The sequence below is a fragment of the Dermacentor silvarum genome, chromosome 1 (genome assembly GCF_013339745.2).
Source record: "Dermacentor silvarum isolate Dsil-2018 chromosome 1, BIME_Dsil_1.4, whole genome shotgun sequence".
In the NCBI taxonomy this organism is placed as follows: Eukaryota; Metazoa; Arthropoda; class Arachnida; order Ixodida; family Ixodidae; genus Dermacentor; species Dermacentor silvarum.
In genome coordinates, this window is record NC_051154.1 from 120,923,150 (window position 1) to 120,939,616 (window position 16,467).

General features: G+C 45.5%; 1 protein-coding gene across 1 annotated transcript in view; it reads right to left on the reverse strand.

Annotated features, from left to right (window-relative positions):
• LOC119435939 (golgin subfamily A member 2) overlaps positions 1-16,467 on the reverse strand; it is a 198,592-nt gene that overhangs the window by 133,628 nt on the left and 48,497 nt on the right. Inside the window, exons 10-12 of the mRNA XM_037702641.2 lie at positions 14,653-14,823; positions 6,041-6,148; positions 3,748-3,832 (exon numbers count right to left, since the gene is read on the reverse strand). Coding sequence (XP_037558569.1) covers positions 3,748-3,832; positions 6,041-6,148; positions 14,653-14,823 — 364 coding nt within the window. The remainder of the gene's footprint in view (positions 1-3,747; positions 3,833-6,040; positions 6,149-14,652; positions 14,824-16,467) is intronic.

Consider the following 16,467-nt stretch of genomic DNA (forward strand, 5'->3'; position numbering starts at 1 on the left):
CTGGAAAGTTGGCAGTTATTCCAGTGCCAAAGAAGGGTCTGTCATCCTCATGCCATGCTTACTGTCCAATCTCGCTTACATCCGTTTGCTCCAAACTAATGGAACATTTTATTACGGGTTACTCTCAGTGAAGAGAGGGTTTATCGGGACACGACGTAACCGACGTTCTTGAGCGCCAGCCGAGGTTTTGCTATCGCTAGGCGAACGTCTTCCTCCTCCACCCTCTATTACCCCGTGTCTCACTACAGCGTGTTGCACATACCCAAATAATACAGCATTGTCACACTTGTAACAATATAATTTATTGCCACATTGTATAATTTTTAATATCCGCCAGCTTTTTTCACCCTAACCAACATGGCTTTCAAAAAAGGACTATCATGTGAAACGCGGCTCGCTCTTTTCACTAACGATATCAGTTCATGTCTGGATGTTAACCTGCCCATGGACGCGTTGTTTCTTGAAGCATTTGACAAAGTTCTGCAACAGCGGCTTTTCCTCAAACTTTCCTGTTTAAATCTTGATAAGCATAATGACCGCTGAATCCATAGGTTCCTAACTAATCGCATGCAGTTTGTTTATGCTAATTCATTCTCTTCTCGTCTATCACCAGTCACATCTGGTGCACCTCAGGGCATCAGACTAGGCCCTTCACTATTCCTTATTTATATTAAAGACCTGCCTTCTAACATTTCATCTACAATTTGTCTATTTGCTGATGATTGTGTGATTTATCGCCCTATTACTTGCAATAATGAAACTAATATTCTTCAGAGTGACTGGACCAAGTCGACGAATAGTGTAGAAAGTGGCTTATGTCCTTAAATGTAAGTAAAACAGTACTAATTAATCGCTTTCCACCGTAGACGGAACTATGTGACACAACATGCTGCTGGCATGTCATTAATCTTTACCGCATCCTCATTCAAGTACCATGGCCTATCTTTAACAGGTAATCTGAGCTGGACGTCAGACGTTCGTATCACTAATGAAGCCAATTGCGTTCTAGGCTACCTCCATCATAACATGCGTCTTTCCTCACCCTCTGTCCAAACACAAGCTTATCTAATATTAGTGCGTCCAAAACTGAAATACGCCTGCGCAATATGGGACCCATATCTTTCTGACCTGTCTAAAGCTCTTGAATCTATTCAGAACTGCGCAGCTAGATTTATTTACTCCAATTTCTTTTTTCCTTTCAGCCTAGTGTAACGAAATTTAAATTGTGTGCTAACCTTGTCAGCTTTGAATCTAGGCACAAAACATGTCAGCTTTGCCTATTCCACAATTTTTTTTACTCACAGTTTGGCCTTTCTGTCACCAGCTCATCGCAGTTCCAGTCGTACAAGCCATTCCAAAGCTGTTTATCCCTAGTGCACTCATACTTCTGTGAATCTCCAATCCTTCTTCGTACAGACGGCAAAGGACTGGAACTACTTGCCTCCCCACGTCATGCTACACTCCCATTCTGCCACTTCCAAGAGTAGTATCGATTGTACTTATTTGTAAATGTATGCATTAGTTATGAATGTATGTATGCATTAGATGTGAATGTACACACCTCATGTAATACCCCTTGACTAGGGGCCTTTGAGGTAATCGAATAAATAAAATTTGTTCTAGCAGCTTATTTATATTTTCTGTTATGTTTTCATCTTCCATCAATGCTACTCTGTTGTTAGATATTGCATTCTTTACATCCACATTGTGCAAGAACTTTTTTTACCTGACCAATGGCATTCAACAAACTAGGAATTACTAATGTTCCTCCAACTTACTGTTATTACAGCATCACGTGCCTACAACATCTGTAAGGCTTCCTTTAGATGCTTTTCCACAGAGTTTGCTATGGTCATCAAATGCCTGTCCCTCATGTACTAGATATTCAGGCCTTCTGTCTGTATGACAGATTCATTTTATTGCGATAGCAATTAATGGACACTCCAGGCAAATTTTGGCTCTCGCCGTGATGTTCTGTATAAAGTCCAAGTGCAATAACATCGTGGCTGCCTGTCGTATGCTGTGGGTGCGAGTAAAAGCGTGCGAGGGTGAGTAATTTATTGCAAGTAGCGAGACTGGCTGTTACTTCAATAGGGTAAACATATTGGTTACAACTCGTGTTTAGATTTTTTTTTTACCAGCTTTCAGGAATTTTAGGGTTGCTATTATCTTCAACTCAGAGTCGACCAATAGGGGACAATATTCCTCACAGTCAAACAAATGTTACACAATACATTGTACTATAAACCCTTCTATAGCTGGACATTGCATGTTTCTTTCTAACCACCAGCCTGTTTCACACAGATATTTCTGGAGGTAATACCAAGTAACTCTTTACTTAATGCAGAAGAAAGTGTATATTTCAATTGGTTCTGAGCTTTAGTTCAGCATTTGAAGAAATGCTAGCAGAATGCGATACATCAAAATAGCAATTACTACAACAGAAGCTTTTAAAATGCCCTTTGCATATTTCTTATCTTCCTGGCAAAAAAAAAAAAGAAAGAAGAATAATGCAGACAACATGAACATTAAGTAACAACCGAGCAAAATTTTGTTGCTATAGCATAAGAAATTAAAAAAAGGATCAATAAAACAATGACATAATGCCCAGATGAGGTTACAAAAGAAAGTATTTTATGGCCCAACTTAATCTATGCATTGGATCACTTTGTCACCTTTGTCATCTTTTATGAGTCAAAGTGCATTCATCTGTTGTACCCTCATTAAAACTGCTCAGGTCAATGCTGATGCAGTCAGTACCTTCCACTGTCCTTGTTTTACAGAGATTCTGCTTGGCGATGAGCCAACAGGCCCAGTTTAAAAGCTTCATTATTTTCATACCAGGATTCCATAGTCATTTCTTGCAAGAAATGTTTGAAATGAGACAAGGTTGCCAGAACCTGTTGTAAGCAGAGGAGATGGCTTAGCAAACAACAAAAGGAAGAGAATAAATTAATATAACACCCTTCATGGCTCACACTGGTTGTTGTCTCTATGACCACATTCCTTGGCAGCCGTATTTTGTAAGGACACAAATACAGGGAGAATTAGGTATCAAATTTCCTGCTCAGCTCAACCACTTCAAAACACCGTTTTAATTTGCCTATTCCAAAAACGTTGCAAGGAAATGCCCTCTACATAGTGATTCTAACCAATAGTATAAAATAAACTTTTTGTGCTTTGAGTTAGAGCACTGCACGGGCTCGGGCTTACCCGAAAACCCGGGCCCGGCCCGGCCCACGGGCCGGGCCGGGCCGGGCAGAGGAGTTTTTTCACGGGCTCGGGCCGGGCTCGGGCACGGCGAGTGCTTTTTCACTCGGGCCCGGGCCGGGCTCGGGTTTCTTGACGCGGGCCCGGGCCGGGCTCGGGCTTTCTGCGAGTTATTCTCGGGCTTCTCAACTCTGAAAAACATGTATTTTTCGGTCTCGGGCCGGGTTCGGGCCGGTTTCGAGTCGGGCTCGGGCCGAGCTCGGGCTTAAGGTAAAGGGGTGGCGGGCCGGGCCGGGCGGGTAACGTAGAATATTTCGGGCCCGGGTCTCGCCATAAATGTTTTGATCGGGCTCGGGCGGGCCGCCCAATGTAAAAACGGGCCCGGGCCGGGCCCGGGCCGCAAAAATCGGCCCGTGCAGTGCTCTACTTTGAGTGACCTAAGACCCCTTTAAACAAGCACTATTTCTCAAACTTGATGAAAGGCCTGCAGGTTGAAGATTACCATACAGCAAGTATTTTGCTAAAAGTTCATCCTACCTTGAGAAGTGGGCTGTGAATGTTGACTAAGCAATTCCTGCAACTTCTTTTGAAGATTTTCCTTTTCTTCTGATATTTGTACCAACTTGAAAAATGAATCAATAAATGTTTGCAAAAAGTTAGTACACAAGAGGTCTAATACTGCTGTCAAACACAAGCCACTACACAAGCCAAACCACGTCATCTTGTAATACGCTTACAACATAATGTGTTCACACAGTGTTAAAATACAGTTTAGACCGCTTATAACGTAAGTCACCGGAGTCGCGAATATCTACACTATAAGCGGTACCGCACTATAACCAAAACAACGATTTTCAAGCCCTGTACATACGCAAAACATGTGTACCAAGCATGTAGACACGCTTTGTACTATCGCGCACACATCGCGATTACGTTTTCTCCAGCGAGCTGGCCAAAACATAATCGCGATGTAGCCGGTGCTCTTCAAGCTCGACAGCTTTGCACCGAGTAAAAACGAAACAACTGTTTTCCGCAACCGCTGTGGAAAAAACCGTGACCGCTATCGACGCGATTATGAATGGCGAGTATGCGGTGCTGAAGGCAGGCGCCCGACGCACGCACCGAGTAACGTAACCGAGTAACGTAACCGCTTATAATGCAGGACTGGATATAGTACGGTCTTTTCAAACTCCCGTTAATTTTCCCATAGCATTCCATGTATACACCTATCGCTTATAGTGCAGTTGCGGGAGACGAAATACTGGTTACAGTGCAGCTGCCTGGAAGTTTGGCAGTCAACTGAGATGGCGAACGCTCCCCTCAAACCGCAGATATACTCCAACATAACGCGAGTGCGCACGTCGAGCTCTGCGACGTTACGGTGGCAATCAACCGGCGCGTCTCACGTCATCAGGCGTGCCAACATTGCTGGTGTGTGAATAGCTCCGTTCATATTTTTCGCCCGGTGCACCAAGCCACACCTGCCACGCATCCCAGCATTTCTCACAAGGTGTGGGTAGAATAACGTAATGGCAGGAGCGCTCAAAAGCACGTCTGTCACCGCGGCTCTCTGCGCTCAGAGTAAACGCACCCCCCCCCCCCCCTCCAAGCCTTGCGCGCGACAGAAGACAGCGCGCTTCCTTCCCGCTTTCCTCCCTTGCGTGTGCAAGATTGAGACGCAATCACCGGCCCACCCTCGCACGCTTTCAGTTGCACATACAGCATACGGCGACAATTGTATCACCCTTGGACTTTATACGGAACCTCGCGGCGATAGCTACGTCAGCTAGAAATGTGCCTGGAGTGTCCATATAATTGCTATCGCAATAAAATCGTTGTTTTGGTTATAGTGCGGTACCACTTATAATGCAGATATTCGCGACTCCAGTGACTTACGTTATAAGCAGTCTACACTGTATTGGTAATTACAAATAGAAGACACCTTTGTTAACTACCGGTGCAAGTGGCACTAGAACAATTATCAAAATCATCCAAATATTGCATTTTATTGATGTTCCACGCTTCCTCAGTCAGTGCACACATAAACAAGATTTTAGGCATTCATAAGTTGCCAATGAATGACTAAGTAAGAAATCATTTTAAAAAAAAACATAAAAAGCTCACCAATTACAAGTAGCGGGTAAATGAAAAGTAAACATCACTTTCATTTTGTTGTTGTGCCAGTTGAACTTTCTTTTTTTTTTTTTTTTTTGGGGGGGGGGGGGTATAAATTGATTGAATGAAGTACCGGCTTGCATGAACATTCTACTGCACAGTTAAACCCATGTAGCCTTGCTGCCACTCAACTGAACACTTCACGGCTCAATCTTAAGCAATGTTGCTAGAATAATTCTGTAATTTCTAGCGTTATCAGTCCCTAAATCTGTCTCTGAAGAAAGCTGTATCAAATGAGCAACTGTGCAGCTCCAGAGGAAAGACACCAAAAGCTGGTGCAATTCAGTTAATTTGGCTGCCGCACCACAAAATAAGTTATCACAACAAAAATTTCCTTACTCCATCATGAATTAAATCAGTTCTCAAAAGTACAAACATATACCTTTTCCCATGAGTGACTATAGTTCTAACCTCTGACATCATAAAATAACTTACAATAACAATACACTTTTTTTTTTTTTAGAACATACAAAGCCATTAACACAAATCGCATAAGCTTTACAGAATTTGTACTGTTCCTTTGGAGCTTTGCACAAGCTTGAGACTCAGCATAAGCTTGAGTTAATCCACTCCAGAGTTTTGATCTGATTATGTTTACATTTTTGTTCACCTTTAAAACAGTTAAAGAGCACATGCTTGCACGCTCATTTCTCACCTTAGTTTTGTGTGCTTCAAGCTGCTGTGAAACATTATCCACATAGGACTGGTAATGGGATGCCATTTGCTGCTTTTCAGCTATAATCTGCTCCATAGCATCTTTATACTGAAAAAGAACAAGACATAATGCTAACAAAGTCATAAAGGACTAATAATAAGCTTTGCAAGGGCTGTCAGCTCTCCAAAAAAAAGCTTGCCATCTGAGATACTCAATGTGTCAATGGAAGTGTATCCTTTGTCAGTAAGTTCCAGGACTCATATTTAAATTCCTTTTTCTGTGACATTCAAACTTAAGATATAGCTGTTAATGAGTCACTTTGTATGTGCTCAAAGTAGACATAACCTTGGAAGGGCTTTCATGTAGGCTCGTTAGGCGGCAGAGCTGTGCTTAGCAACCCATTGTTCGGCTTGTTGGCACATATAAATGGACATCACATGAGTGATATGATTGGCACAAATTCCAAATAGAGATTGAACAAAATTCTGTGTTAGGTTAGGGAAAACCCCCAGTGAGACATGGAAAATGATTTAGCAAGTACAGTCGAACCTGCATACATATTGAACATAAATACGAACAAGAAATTATCAGATACTATAACGAAGCAAATTTAAAAGTATCTCACCAATATTGGTAGGTAACGAACATATGCTAATAACGAATGTTCAACATTTTGAAAGGCATTTTCGTGTTGGAGGCAAAATTGTTATAATATAGTTTCCTTGTACACGTTGATGAAGCAGTATCAAAAAGCTGTGTCTGAATGGCACCAAAAATTTCGGGGTGGCACAAATTCAGTGAAAGACGATTCTAGAGTAGACCACCTATCAATGCCACGTACCACTGCAAATTTGAAAAATGTGAGGCATTTACTGCCTGAGAATTGCTGCGTTACTATGTGCATGATACGTATCAGAATATCTGAATTTTAACAGGGCTGCGTTTCTCCAGATCTTTCTCAACAATTATGGAAATGGAAACCATACGCAGAAATCACCCCTATCACACTGGCAAACTAACGGAAAGAAACTAAATGAACAATTGCTGCTGAACTTTTCGGAAAAGCCAGAAGTGATCCCACATTTGTGTAATCCATTAGCGTCTACTGTACTGGAAAGTACAGTTGGTTTCACATCCCTACCTCTTGAACAGTTGAATATTTCAGTTTCTTGTACCCAGAGGACATGCACATACACCCTAACACAGGTTAGAATCTACTGCTTTATCCACATTTAAAAATTTCGCACGAATTCCAGCAAAACTGTGGGGATGCGCGACTCTCACGCGTCCCCTGATGTTGTTTTCCTCGCATGGCTCCCGTAATTCGGCTTCGCCGCGTAGCTTTACGGCGGCTGAGTTGCAGCGTATTACGAGAGATGGCGCTAGTGTTGCACTGCTAACGCCACTTGACAGCGGGGGGTTAGGGGGGCGCCAAAGGGAGAAGGCTGTTCTCTTCGGGTTGAGATCGGTGAGCGATGCGGACGTGCTGCGCGTGCGTCGATCCATGCTTCGCGAGACCGTCTCGCGTGGCTAGGAGCACGGGACCGGTATGGACGAACACGGATCGTTCGAACGCGCCACCGTTCGCATGACCGTACACGTGAACGACTAGGCGATGGTGTCACAGCATGGGGCGAACATATTCGCTCGCTATCGGGTCGCGGTGAGTCGGACTTCCTTGATTTGTCGCGCGCCCATGTGAATGTTCTATTGGTAGTAATTCGGCTAGTGTGTATTAGTGTATGAAAGGTGCAATAAATGCCCTTTTGATTGTTTGCACTACTGTGTAGTCATTGCTTTGTCCCAAGAGCACGTGTTGAGACCCCACAAAACTTAAGACTGACAAATTCGGATGCGTATGAGCTTTTCATTTATTTTTGCTTGCGTGCTTTATATATTTGCGTTGTGCTTTTTACGGTGTTTAATACATATGATGAGTGTGTTAGAAACAAATTGTTGAATCTGCAACTTTATTTCGAAGAAGGAAACGTGCATTGAAAGTTTGGTGTACTTGATATAGTACACTGGGGGTTAGCAGTTACAAATCAGCGCTTTTTTTTTTTTCTCAATAGTGTTTCACCTTGAATACATAAATTTTCTTCAGAAGGAAGCTGTTTTGTCGCTAGCACAATGATCTGCATGCAAGTGAGAGTGCAGAAAACATAGAAGAGGACATTGACATTGTGATTGTGCCACTAGAACCAGCTGAAGATACGGATGAGGAGGAAGACAATGATGAGAACACCGATGCTTTCGCCTTGAACGACACCTGCGGTTAGTGTAGGTTAGCAAAGCCTGCAACAATATTCCGCCAAAATGGTTTGATTTCAATAGCATTAGTGACGACACCTTAACCATACTCAAGATGTCAACGTTGCCGTTGCCGTGCTTGCTGGGTGTCACTGTATGTGTTTGGACGCTCACGACGGATGGTCATGGTCACTACCCCCCAAAAAATCGAAAAGCAGCTGCGATGCCGATTTTGTCACGCCCAAGCATCGTGGAGATGCGACAAGGGCGCGGACACTTTGTGCCTCGAAAAAGAAGATTCCAAAAATTTCATACAAGGATGCAGAAGCAGAATTACAAGGGCCTTGGCCATTGAAACCCCTTGTGCCCGGTGTACTAGATGTAGTACACCATTGTAACTTGAGAACCGATAAATATTTCTCAATAATTTTTGAGGATGTGATATTTGTGTTATTCATTCATTTTTCTGAAACTCTGATGAAAATCGCACTGGCAGTTTTATCATGGGTCATAATGGGTTAAGCATCATTGCCAGGGCTGAAAGTTGATGCTACCAGTATGACCCTCATACGAAGTGACGAAGTGATATTTGTGTTATTCATTCATTTTTCTGAAACTCTGATGAAAATCGCACTGGCAGTTTTATCATGGGTCATAATGGGTTAAGCATCATTGCCAGGGCTGAAAGTTGATGCTACCAGTATGACCCTCATACGAAGTGACAACGTGCTGAATGGTGAGGTCATTCCTTCACACCCTCAAAAAAACTTCAAACGCCAACCATCAAAAGAATGACAATGTAGACCACACTTTTTTTCTTTTGGCTAGAGGCTTGGTGTGTCATGCGTATCTATCTGGAGGATAAACAATACACCAAAACTGATGTGCTAAAACGTTTGTGCCAATTCGGCGGCAGAGCCATCATTTCTCGTCATCTGGACATTGGTTCTTGTTTGACACTGCTGTATCAGTCTGAGGATAACTGGTCAAACACCATATTGCTGCTCTGCCACATCCCCCATATTCACCCAACCTGTCACCCTGTAACTTTTGTTTGCAGGAGTGAAATTTCCACTGAAACAGAAGTGTCATGAAAATATGGCAGCAACGTGCTTTTCTAAAAAGCATTCTGGATGAAGCTTTCTCTGCTTGCTTCCATGACCTCGAGAAATGCAGGTAGCTGTGGGAACATAGTCAAGGAGACTTCTTTGACAAGACCTAGAGTCATTAGTTCGAAATTTGAATAAATGATCTTTTTATAAGCTCAGTCCTGGAACTTCTCAGACAAAGGTTGTACAATACAGGTGTACAATGCTCCCACAATTAATGTGAGAGTTGAAAAGGGATATCTCCTCCCATCTCTACAGGAATTTATTTGAGAGAACCATGTTCAATTCAAGCAGGCTTGACTGTATGAAGCTACTTATACAGGGTGTTTCAGCGAACACTTTCAAAATTTATTTAAGGTTGCCTGTGGGAGATAGCCCAATTCTAATTAATGAGCTGGTCTGCTCGAAGAGGCAGACATTACTTGCACAAAAAATTGAAATGCATAATCGAGTAATCAACAAAAATTCACCAATTAAGTTTTTACCTAATTACCGGATGGCCCATATTGCAATTTACAAATTGTAGCCGTGGAGTTCGCGAGGTAGATACACTTGCAATTAATTCTCAGGATGACACCAGTTTCGAGATATTAATTCCCGAACTTCACGGAGAAATGCATTGACTGACACATGAGAGAGATGAAGTTAGGAAATTCGCAGGCGCAAGTTGGAATACGCTAGCGCAAGACAGGGGTAATTGGAGATCGCAGGGAGAGGCCTTCGTCCTGCAGTGGACATAAATATAGGCTGATGATGATGATGGTGTACGTCACGTGTCCGTCTTTAAAGGGTCCCCTAAAGGGTAAGTTGGTATGGTTGCATTGTAGGTAATGAGCAAACGGCCAACACAAACCCAAGAGAAGAAGACATGAAAATTAGCTGGTACAAGGTGTCAAAGGGTCCCTGAAATGATTTGGACAAATTTTGTAGACGCATAGGGTACAGCTACAGTAAAACATTTGCGTCCCAATTTAAGTGAAGTGCCTCATATTAAGAGAGCTATGGACGATTACAAGATACCCTCCTCCCTAGCCATGCTTTTTCTCCTCAACTCATTTGCTGAGTGATCAGGGCTAAGCTCCACCTTCACTGGCTCTACGTCATGTGACGTGACGTGGTGTCGTCTACTTTCGGTTGTCTTGGCGCCAGCGCACAAAGGCCGCAAAGAATCTCTAACCTCTCCACTAGCCGCCTGGCCATCAATCCCCAGCGAGAGCGATCCAAGCAATGTGCATTGCTAGCAATCAGTTGCAGCACCGAGCATATCCGGTATTCCGGTAACCAGAGGTGAGTTGGTCGTTTTAGACGCATGGGCGAGGCGTAAACTAAAGCCCCTCCATACCACTGTGATGAAGGAGCTTTAGCGTAGACGTACGTGAGCGGCCTGATCGGCAAGCACGGTCCTGCCAACTGGTGGCGCAGAGCTTAACCAGCCAAACACGGAGCCAATATTGCTGTAACCAAGTGTAAAACATTTTAAACATTTAAAAAGACGTGTTCAAGATTACGCTCCTGCCAAAAATTCGCACCTGCAGCAAAGTAGAATACACTTGGTTACTGCTATATTAGCTCTGTGTTTGGTTGAGCTTTGTGATACCAGGTGGCTGCACCATGCAAGCAGTTCACATTTGCGCCTCCGTTCATCTCGTAAAATGCCCAGTACACTTGCGCTTGCGTTTACCTAAATACCGAACACTCTAAACTCTATTGTGGTAGTAATCCTTCGGCGTGAAGTGCCGGCCGCCAACGCGTAGATGCTGGTGCCGTTCGGATACTGACAGTCCAATGTGCTACAGCCACTCTGCTCGTCTGCTGCCTTGCAGAGGGGCATGATGTCACAGCTTGACATTGTGGGGATGCGTGACTCTCACGCGTCCCCTGATGTTTTCCCCGCATAGCTCGCGTCTCCTGTAATCCGGCTTCTCCGCGTGGCTAAGCGCCGGCGGCGGTCATGGTGGTTGCAGCACATTGCGAGAGATGGCGCGAGTGTCGCGATGCTAACGCCACCAAACTGCGGGGTGACTTGGGAGCAAAAGGCCGAAGGGCGCTTCCTCTTTGGCGTGGGGGCAGAGAGCAGCACGGACCTTTCGCGCGTGCACCGGCCCGCTTCGCGGGACCGTCTCGCGAGGCTAGAAGCAGGACACCGGTATGGACGAACACGATTGTTCGAACTCGCCACCCTTCGCGTGACTGTACACGTGAACGACTAGACAATGGTGTCATAGCATGGGGCGAACATATTCGCTCGCTATCCGGTCGCGGTGTGTCGGACTTACTTGATTTGTCGCGCACCCATGTGAATGTTCTTCGAGTAGTAATTCGGGAGTAGTGTATGAAAGGTGCAATAAATGCCCTTTTGTTTGTTTGCACTACTGTGTTGTCGTTCCTTTGTCCCAAGAGCGCGTGTGTGACCCTACATCTGGCGCCCAACGTGGGGCCTCTTGGGGCATCGCACGATAATTTAAAGATTTGCTCGGTTCGAGACAACCTTTGTTTCAACCGAAGCGTAGTCCTAGCGTGGATTTTGATCGCTAGTGTCGGTGGCATGCTTTCTTGAGCAAGGTGACTGTTGCTGTAGCGTGTTTGAACTTTTCAACATGCTAAGCCTTTTCGCGAGTATTTCGTTGAAGTACACTCGTCGGTACGAGAGCCACGTGGTCTGCATCCGGGGAGAGCGAGGCCTAGCACCCGCAGAGCATTGGCAAGCCTGAAGCGAGTGAGTACGGAATCCTCGTGGGTGGTCCGAATTTCTTTTGACTTCGGAAGTCGTGGCTCAGGGAGCCAGGTGGCCGCGGGCCACGGGTGCCGCTACGGGCTGACTGGTATTGCAGCCTGGCACCGGGCGCTCCGACACCGTTTGGGAGGGTGGGCGCCGTCAACTCGGATGCTGTGTGCACCGAGCGGAGTAGGACCACCTCACAGTGCTAACGTCTCCTCACGGCTGCCTGTTCTTGTGCCAGTTTTGGGTGTTGTTTATTTTTTTTTTTTTTATGCCGGTTGTTGTCAGGGTAGTGACGCATTAGGCCTAAGGCTTTACAAAGCCGCCTGTCGCACGTTGAGGGACACAACCTGGTGGACTGTGGTGTTGAGGTGTCACACATTGCTTCCCTAATTAGTTCGCCTCGCACGAATTGAAATTACTCGTTCAACTCAAGAAAGTAAGCTTTGTTCGCATGAACTTAGCATCTGATATGCCGCCCGAAATTTTCGGGATTTGCTAGCCGAATTGAACATCGTGCCACGTGGGCAATGTGTATGCCGAATTCCTCTCCCTTGCACTACTTTAGTGTTTGTCGAGTGCGTTGAGTGAATGCAGCGTGAGCGGAGTCACCCCTGGTTTGCTGTCACCTGCACATCATCAGCGCTGCTGCCCCGGACTACAATCGAGGTATCCCAGGCGATGCAGATGCCTGTGGGCAGTTCGGCGCAGCGATTTCGGTGGCCACCTGTGTTTGGCTCGCAACCCTCGGCGGCTGGGAAAAGAGCGGGCAGTCACCAAGGGCTACAGCGGCTCTCGCCGGCAGGGTGCGTCGGCGCGAGTACGCTTGTTCGTGCCGACTTTTGTGTCGCCGTTTCCGGAGTCCTGGACTGGAGTCGTGCCGTTGAATCTGCAAAGGTGGTGCTGTGACCAACGGACGCCAGTGGTGAACCCCAGAGACAATGTCGGCTCGCATGTTGTGGATAACGTGTAGACATTTCCTCGGCGCGGCCACTGTCGCATGTACTAACTTTTGTTCGCGACGCACGCATTGATAGACCGTGTGAGATGTTTCGCCGGAGTATGTGTAGTGATTTAAGGTTGGGGGGATGTGGGGACGCGCGACTCTCACGCGTCCCATGATGTTGCTTCCCCCGCATGGCTCGCGTCTCCTGTGGTCCGGCTTCTCCACGTGGCTAAACGCTGGCGGCAGTCGTGGTGGTTGCGGCGCATTGCGAGAGATGGCGCGAGTGTTGCGACGCTAGCGCCACTGAACGGCAGGGTGGCTTGGGAGCAAGGGGTCGAAGGCGCTCTCTCTTTGGCTTGGGATCGGAGAGCAGCACGCTCAAACGTTTCGCGCGTGCGCCGGCCCCCTTCACGAAACCGTCTCGCGAAGCTAGGAGCAGGACACCGAAATGGACGAACACGGATCGTTCGAACGCGCCACCGTTCACGTGACCATACACGTGAATGACTAGGCGATGGTGTCATAGCATGGGGAAAACATATTCGCTCGCTATCCGGTCGCGGTGAGTCGGACTTTCTTGATTTGTCGCGCTCCCATGTGAATGTTCTATGGGTAGTACTTTGGCTAGAGTGCATTAGTGTATGAAAGGCGCAATAAATGCCCCTTTGTTCGTTTGCACTACTGCGTTGTCGTTCCTTTGACCCAAAAGCATGTGTGAGACCCCACAACATATTGCCAGTCGTTACATTTGCAGCCCAAAACACAAGCGCAAACGATGGTGCTCACGAAAAGAACTACACCAACACTGACCACGCAGCACTCGTCAACACGGAGCACGTTGTAACACAAGCAGACGACACTTATTGTGAGCCGGAAGTGCTTTGAGGGTAGTGATACATTGTCCTTGTGCATTCTCTTTCCGCTACTTTTTTAATAGAAACAAATTAACTAACATTTCAACTATTATGAACAACATTTGTTCGCCATAATGTTGGAAAAATTATCGATCACGCGCCCTGGGCAGCCAATCAGATAGCTCGCCCTACTGACGTCATATGGTCAAATTGTGTCATATGGTCAGGGGCGGCTGAAAGCTCAGCCGATTGGCGTGCTGCAATCGGTAGCGATGCGCCGTTTTAAAACCTCATAATAAATTACACGCTTTACACGAAGCACTTATACGCATCAATTATTGATCAGAAGGACCTACCCTAACGACTCAGTACGTGTCTACAAAATGGTCAAAATTGTTTCAGGGTCCCTTTAATGCATCGGCACTTGGACTTCCGCCTTCAAGTCGTATTAAAGATAACGTAAGAGAGACTGTATATTATTTTTCCCCTGCCGGCACCATTTATGGCATTTAAGCCAAATCTTAAATGTACTTGCATATTTGTGGCTTCATTTGTAGCTTTGTGCTACTGTTATGACAAGTTTTCCCTTTCATACTTGCTAATCAGTCTTCAAGAATTTCCATCAGGTGCAGGCCTAGCATCACATTCAATTGCTTACATCTTGAGTACCATTAAATAAATGGTAGCACTCATGAGCCTATTGCAAATCAAAGCATGTGGTATGTTAGACACACCTCAGCAGCACGGCGCTCAAAATGTACTTTCTCCTGGTGCAGCTGCTCCATGCGGGTCAATGCCTCCTCAGATGCTTGGCTTCCTCCAAGCTGCTGGGCATACAGCTGAGCCATTGACAGATCCTGCCGGACCCTGGCCAGCTCTTGCTGCCCTTCTTCAGTCTCCTTTGACTGCAGCCACAAGGTATAGCAGGTCACAAACACGAGGGCTACAAATGCTTTCCAATGTTTCAAGCAGGAAATGATGTGGCTTTCTGGTTACAGAAACTGTGCACTACAATGGAAGCCCCTTAAGAAAAAGGCTTGCAAGTCATTTCAATGAAAGTGCAATCAATAATTACAACATCAGTACTAAGGTTCACAAAACACAAATATGAAAAAGTTGTGTATAACCTTAAAGATAGAATCTGAAAGACAGTAAAGAAGTTGGCTCCCTTAAACACATAGTAATCCAAACAAGACATAAGTTCAAAGCAAGATGGAAACTTGAAGTTATAAGCAGTAGTAGAACAAGGAATGTTGCTTTAACCCCTTTGTAAGACAATGAGACATATACGTCCCACTGTGTGATGTGTGCAAAAACACTTCTCAGCAGAAAAAGAGTGCATTTATCTTGTTTGATGCTGCCTTCTATCTAAAGGTTCCAATACTTCATGAAAGAACAGTTTTTGGAATGGTTACTAAGTGGTGACAAGCGTGCAAAAGCTAGAAAAATTGTTCATATTGTTGGAACACTTGCTGGATTTGGCCCATACTTGCTCACGATAAAAAAGTTCTCAAGATGCCTGACAAGCTATTCTCTCTCCTGCATTTAGATTTACACCCTTAGCTCGCAATGGCACCCATTTATGTATCCTGAGGCAATAGTTCGTCCACAAAACTCGCGCTTTGTGAGCCCTTGTGAATGCAAATGCCAAAGCATGCAGATGTAAAAAGGTGCCCATGCTGTTGGTGTTCGATGCTCTGGCAAAAAGTGCGCACAACCTTTTGGTGTATGGCCTCTGCTGTGCCACTTTGACGTCGTGGCTCAGTCCACTTTCCAAGGGAAGTGGTCACCTATAATTTTTCATTGATACCCTCAAAGGTCAGTGGGACAAATAAGTCCAACTTTTCAAAAAATAGGTCAGGGAAGCAACTGCTTTCCTTGGTAATGTTTTTACGCACCCATAGGTCAGCTTCCCACACCCTCATAGGGTGGGGGAGAGTGAGCTACGCAAACATAGAAATGGTGCTAAGGAAAGCAGTTCCTGCCCTGACCTATGAGGGTGGGGGAGAGAGAGCTACGCATACATAAAAAAATCGCTTAATGTTGCACTCGGCCGCGCAACACTTGAAACAGCGAAGCTAGGTGATTGTAGCCCAGCATTTTCTGGAAGTACGTGCGAACTTTTAATCTTATTATTCACGATGAAAATTTCTTTTCGCGCGTCTCGGACGTACGGCAGTCATTGCGCGTTGCATAGCGCAGCTTGCAACACCGACACTGCGTTCCAATACCGACACTGTGTTTTAGGAGACCCGCTACGTGAATGCGTCTCTCTCTAGCTTTCATAGCGCGCAAAACCTCTTCACCTCGCAGAGCACGAGCGTACGAACGTGCCAGCTGTGAACGAAGACGACGCTCGAACGCAATTATATGGTTTGCATAAATGCTTGCTCTGCAGGCGTGGCTGTATAGCCTAGTGGTCACAACGCTCGCTTTGGGACCGAGGGACCGGGTTCGAATCCCGCCTCGGCAAGGAAGTTTATTTTATTTTCTTTCTTAGTAGTGTCTTGCTACGCACCACAAATTATGGCTGGCTTAAACAGCTTCGC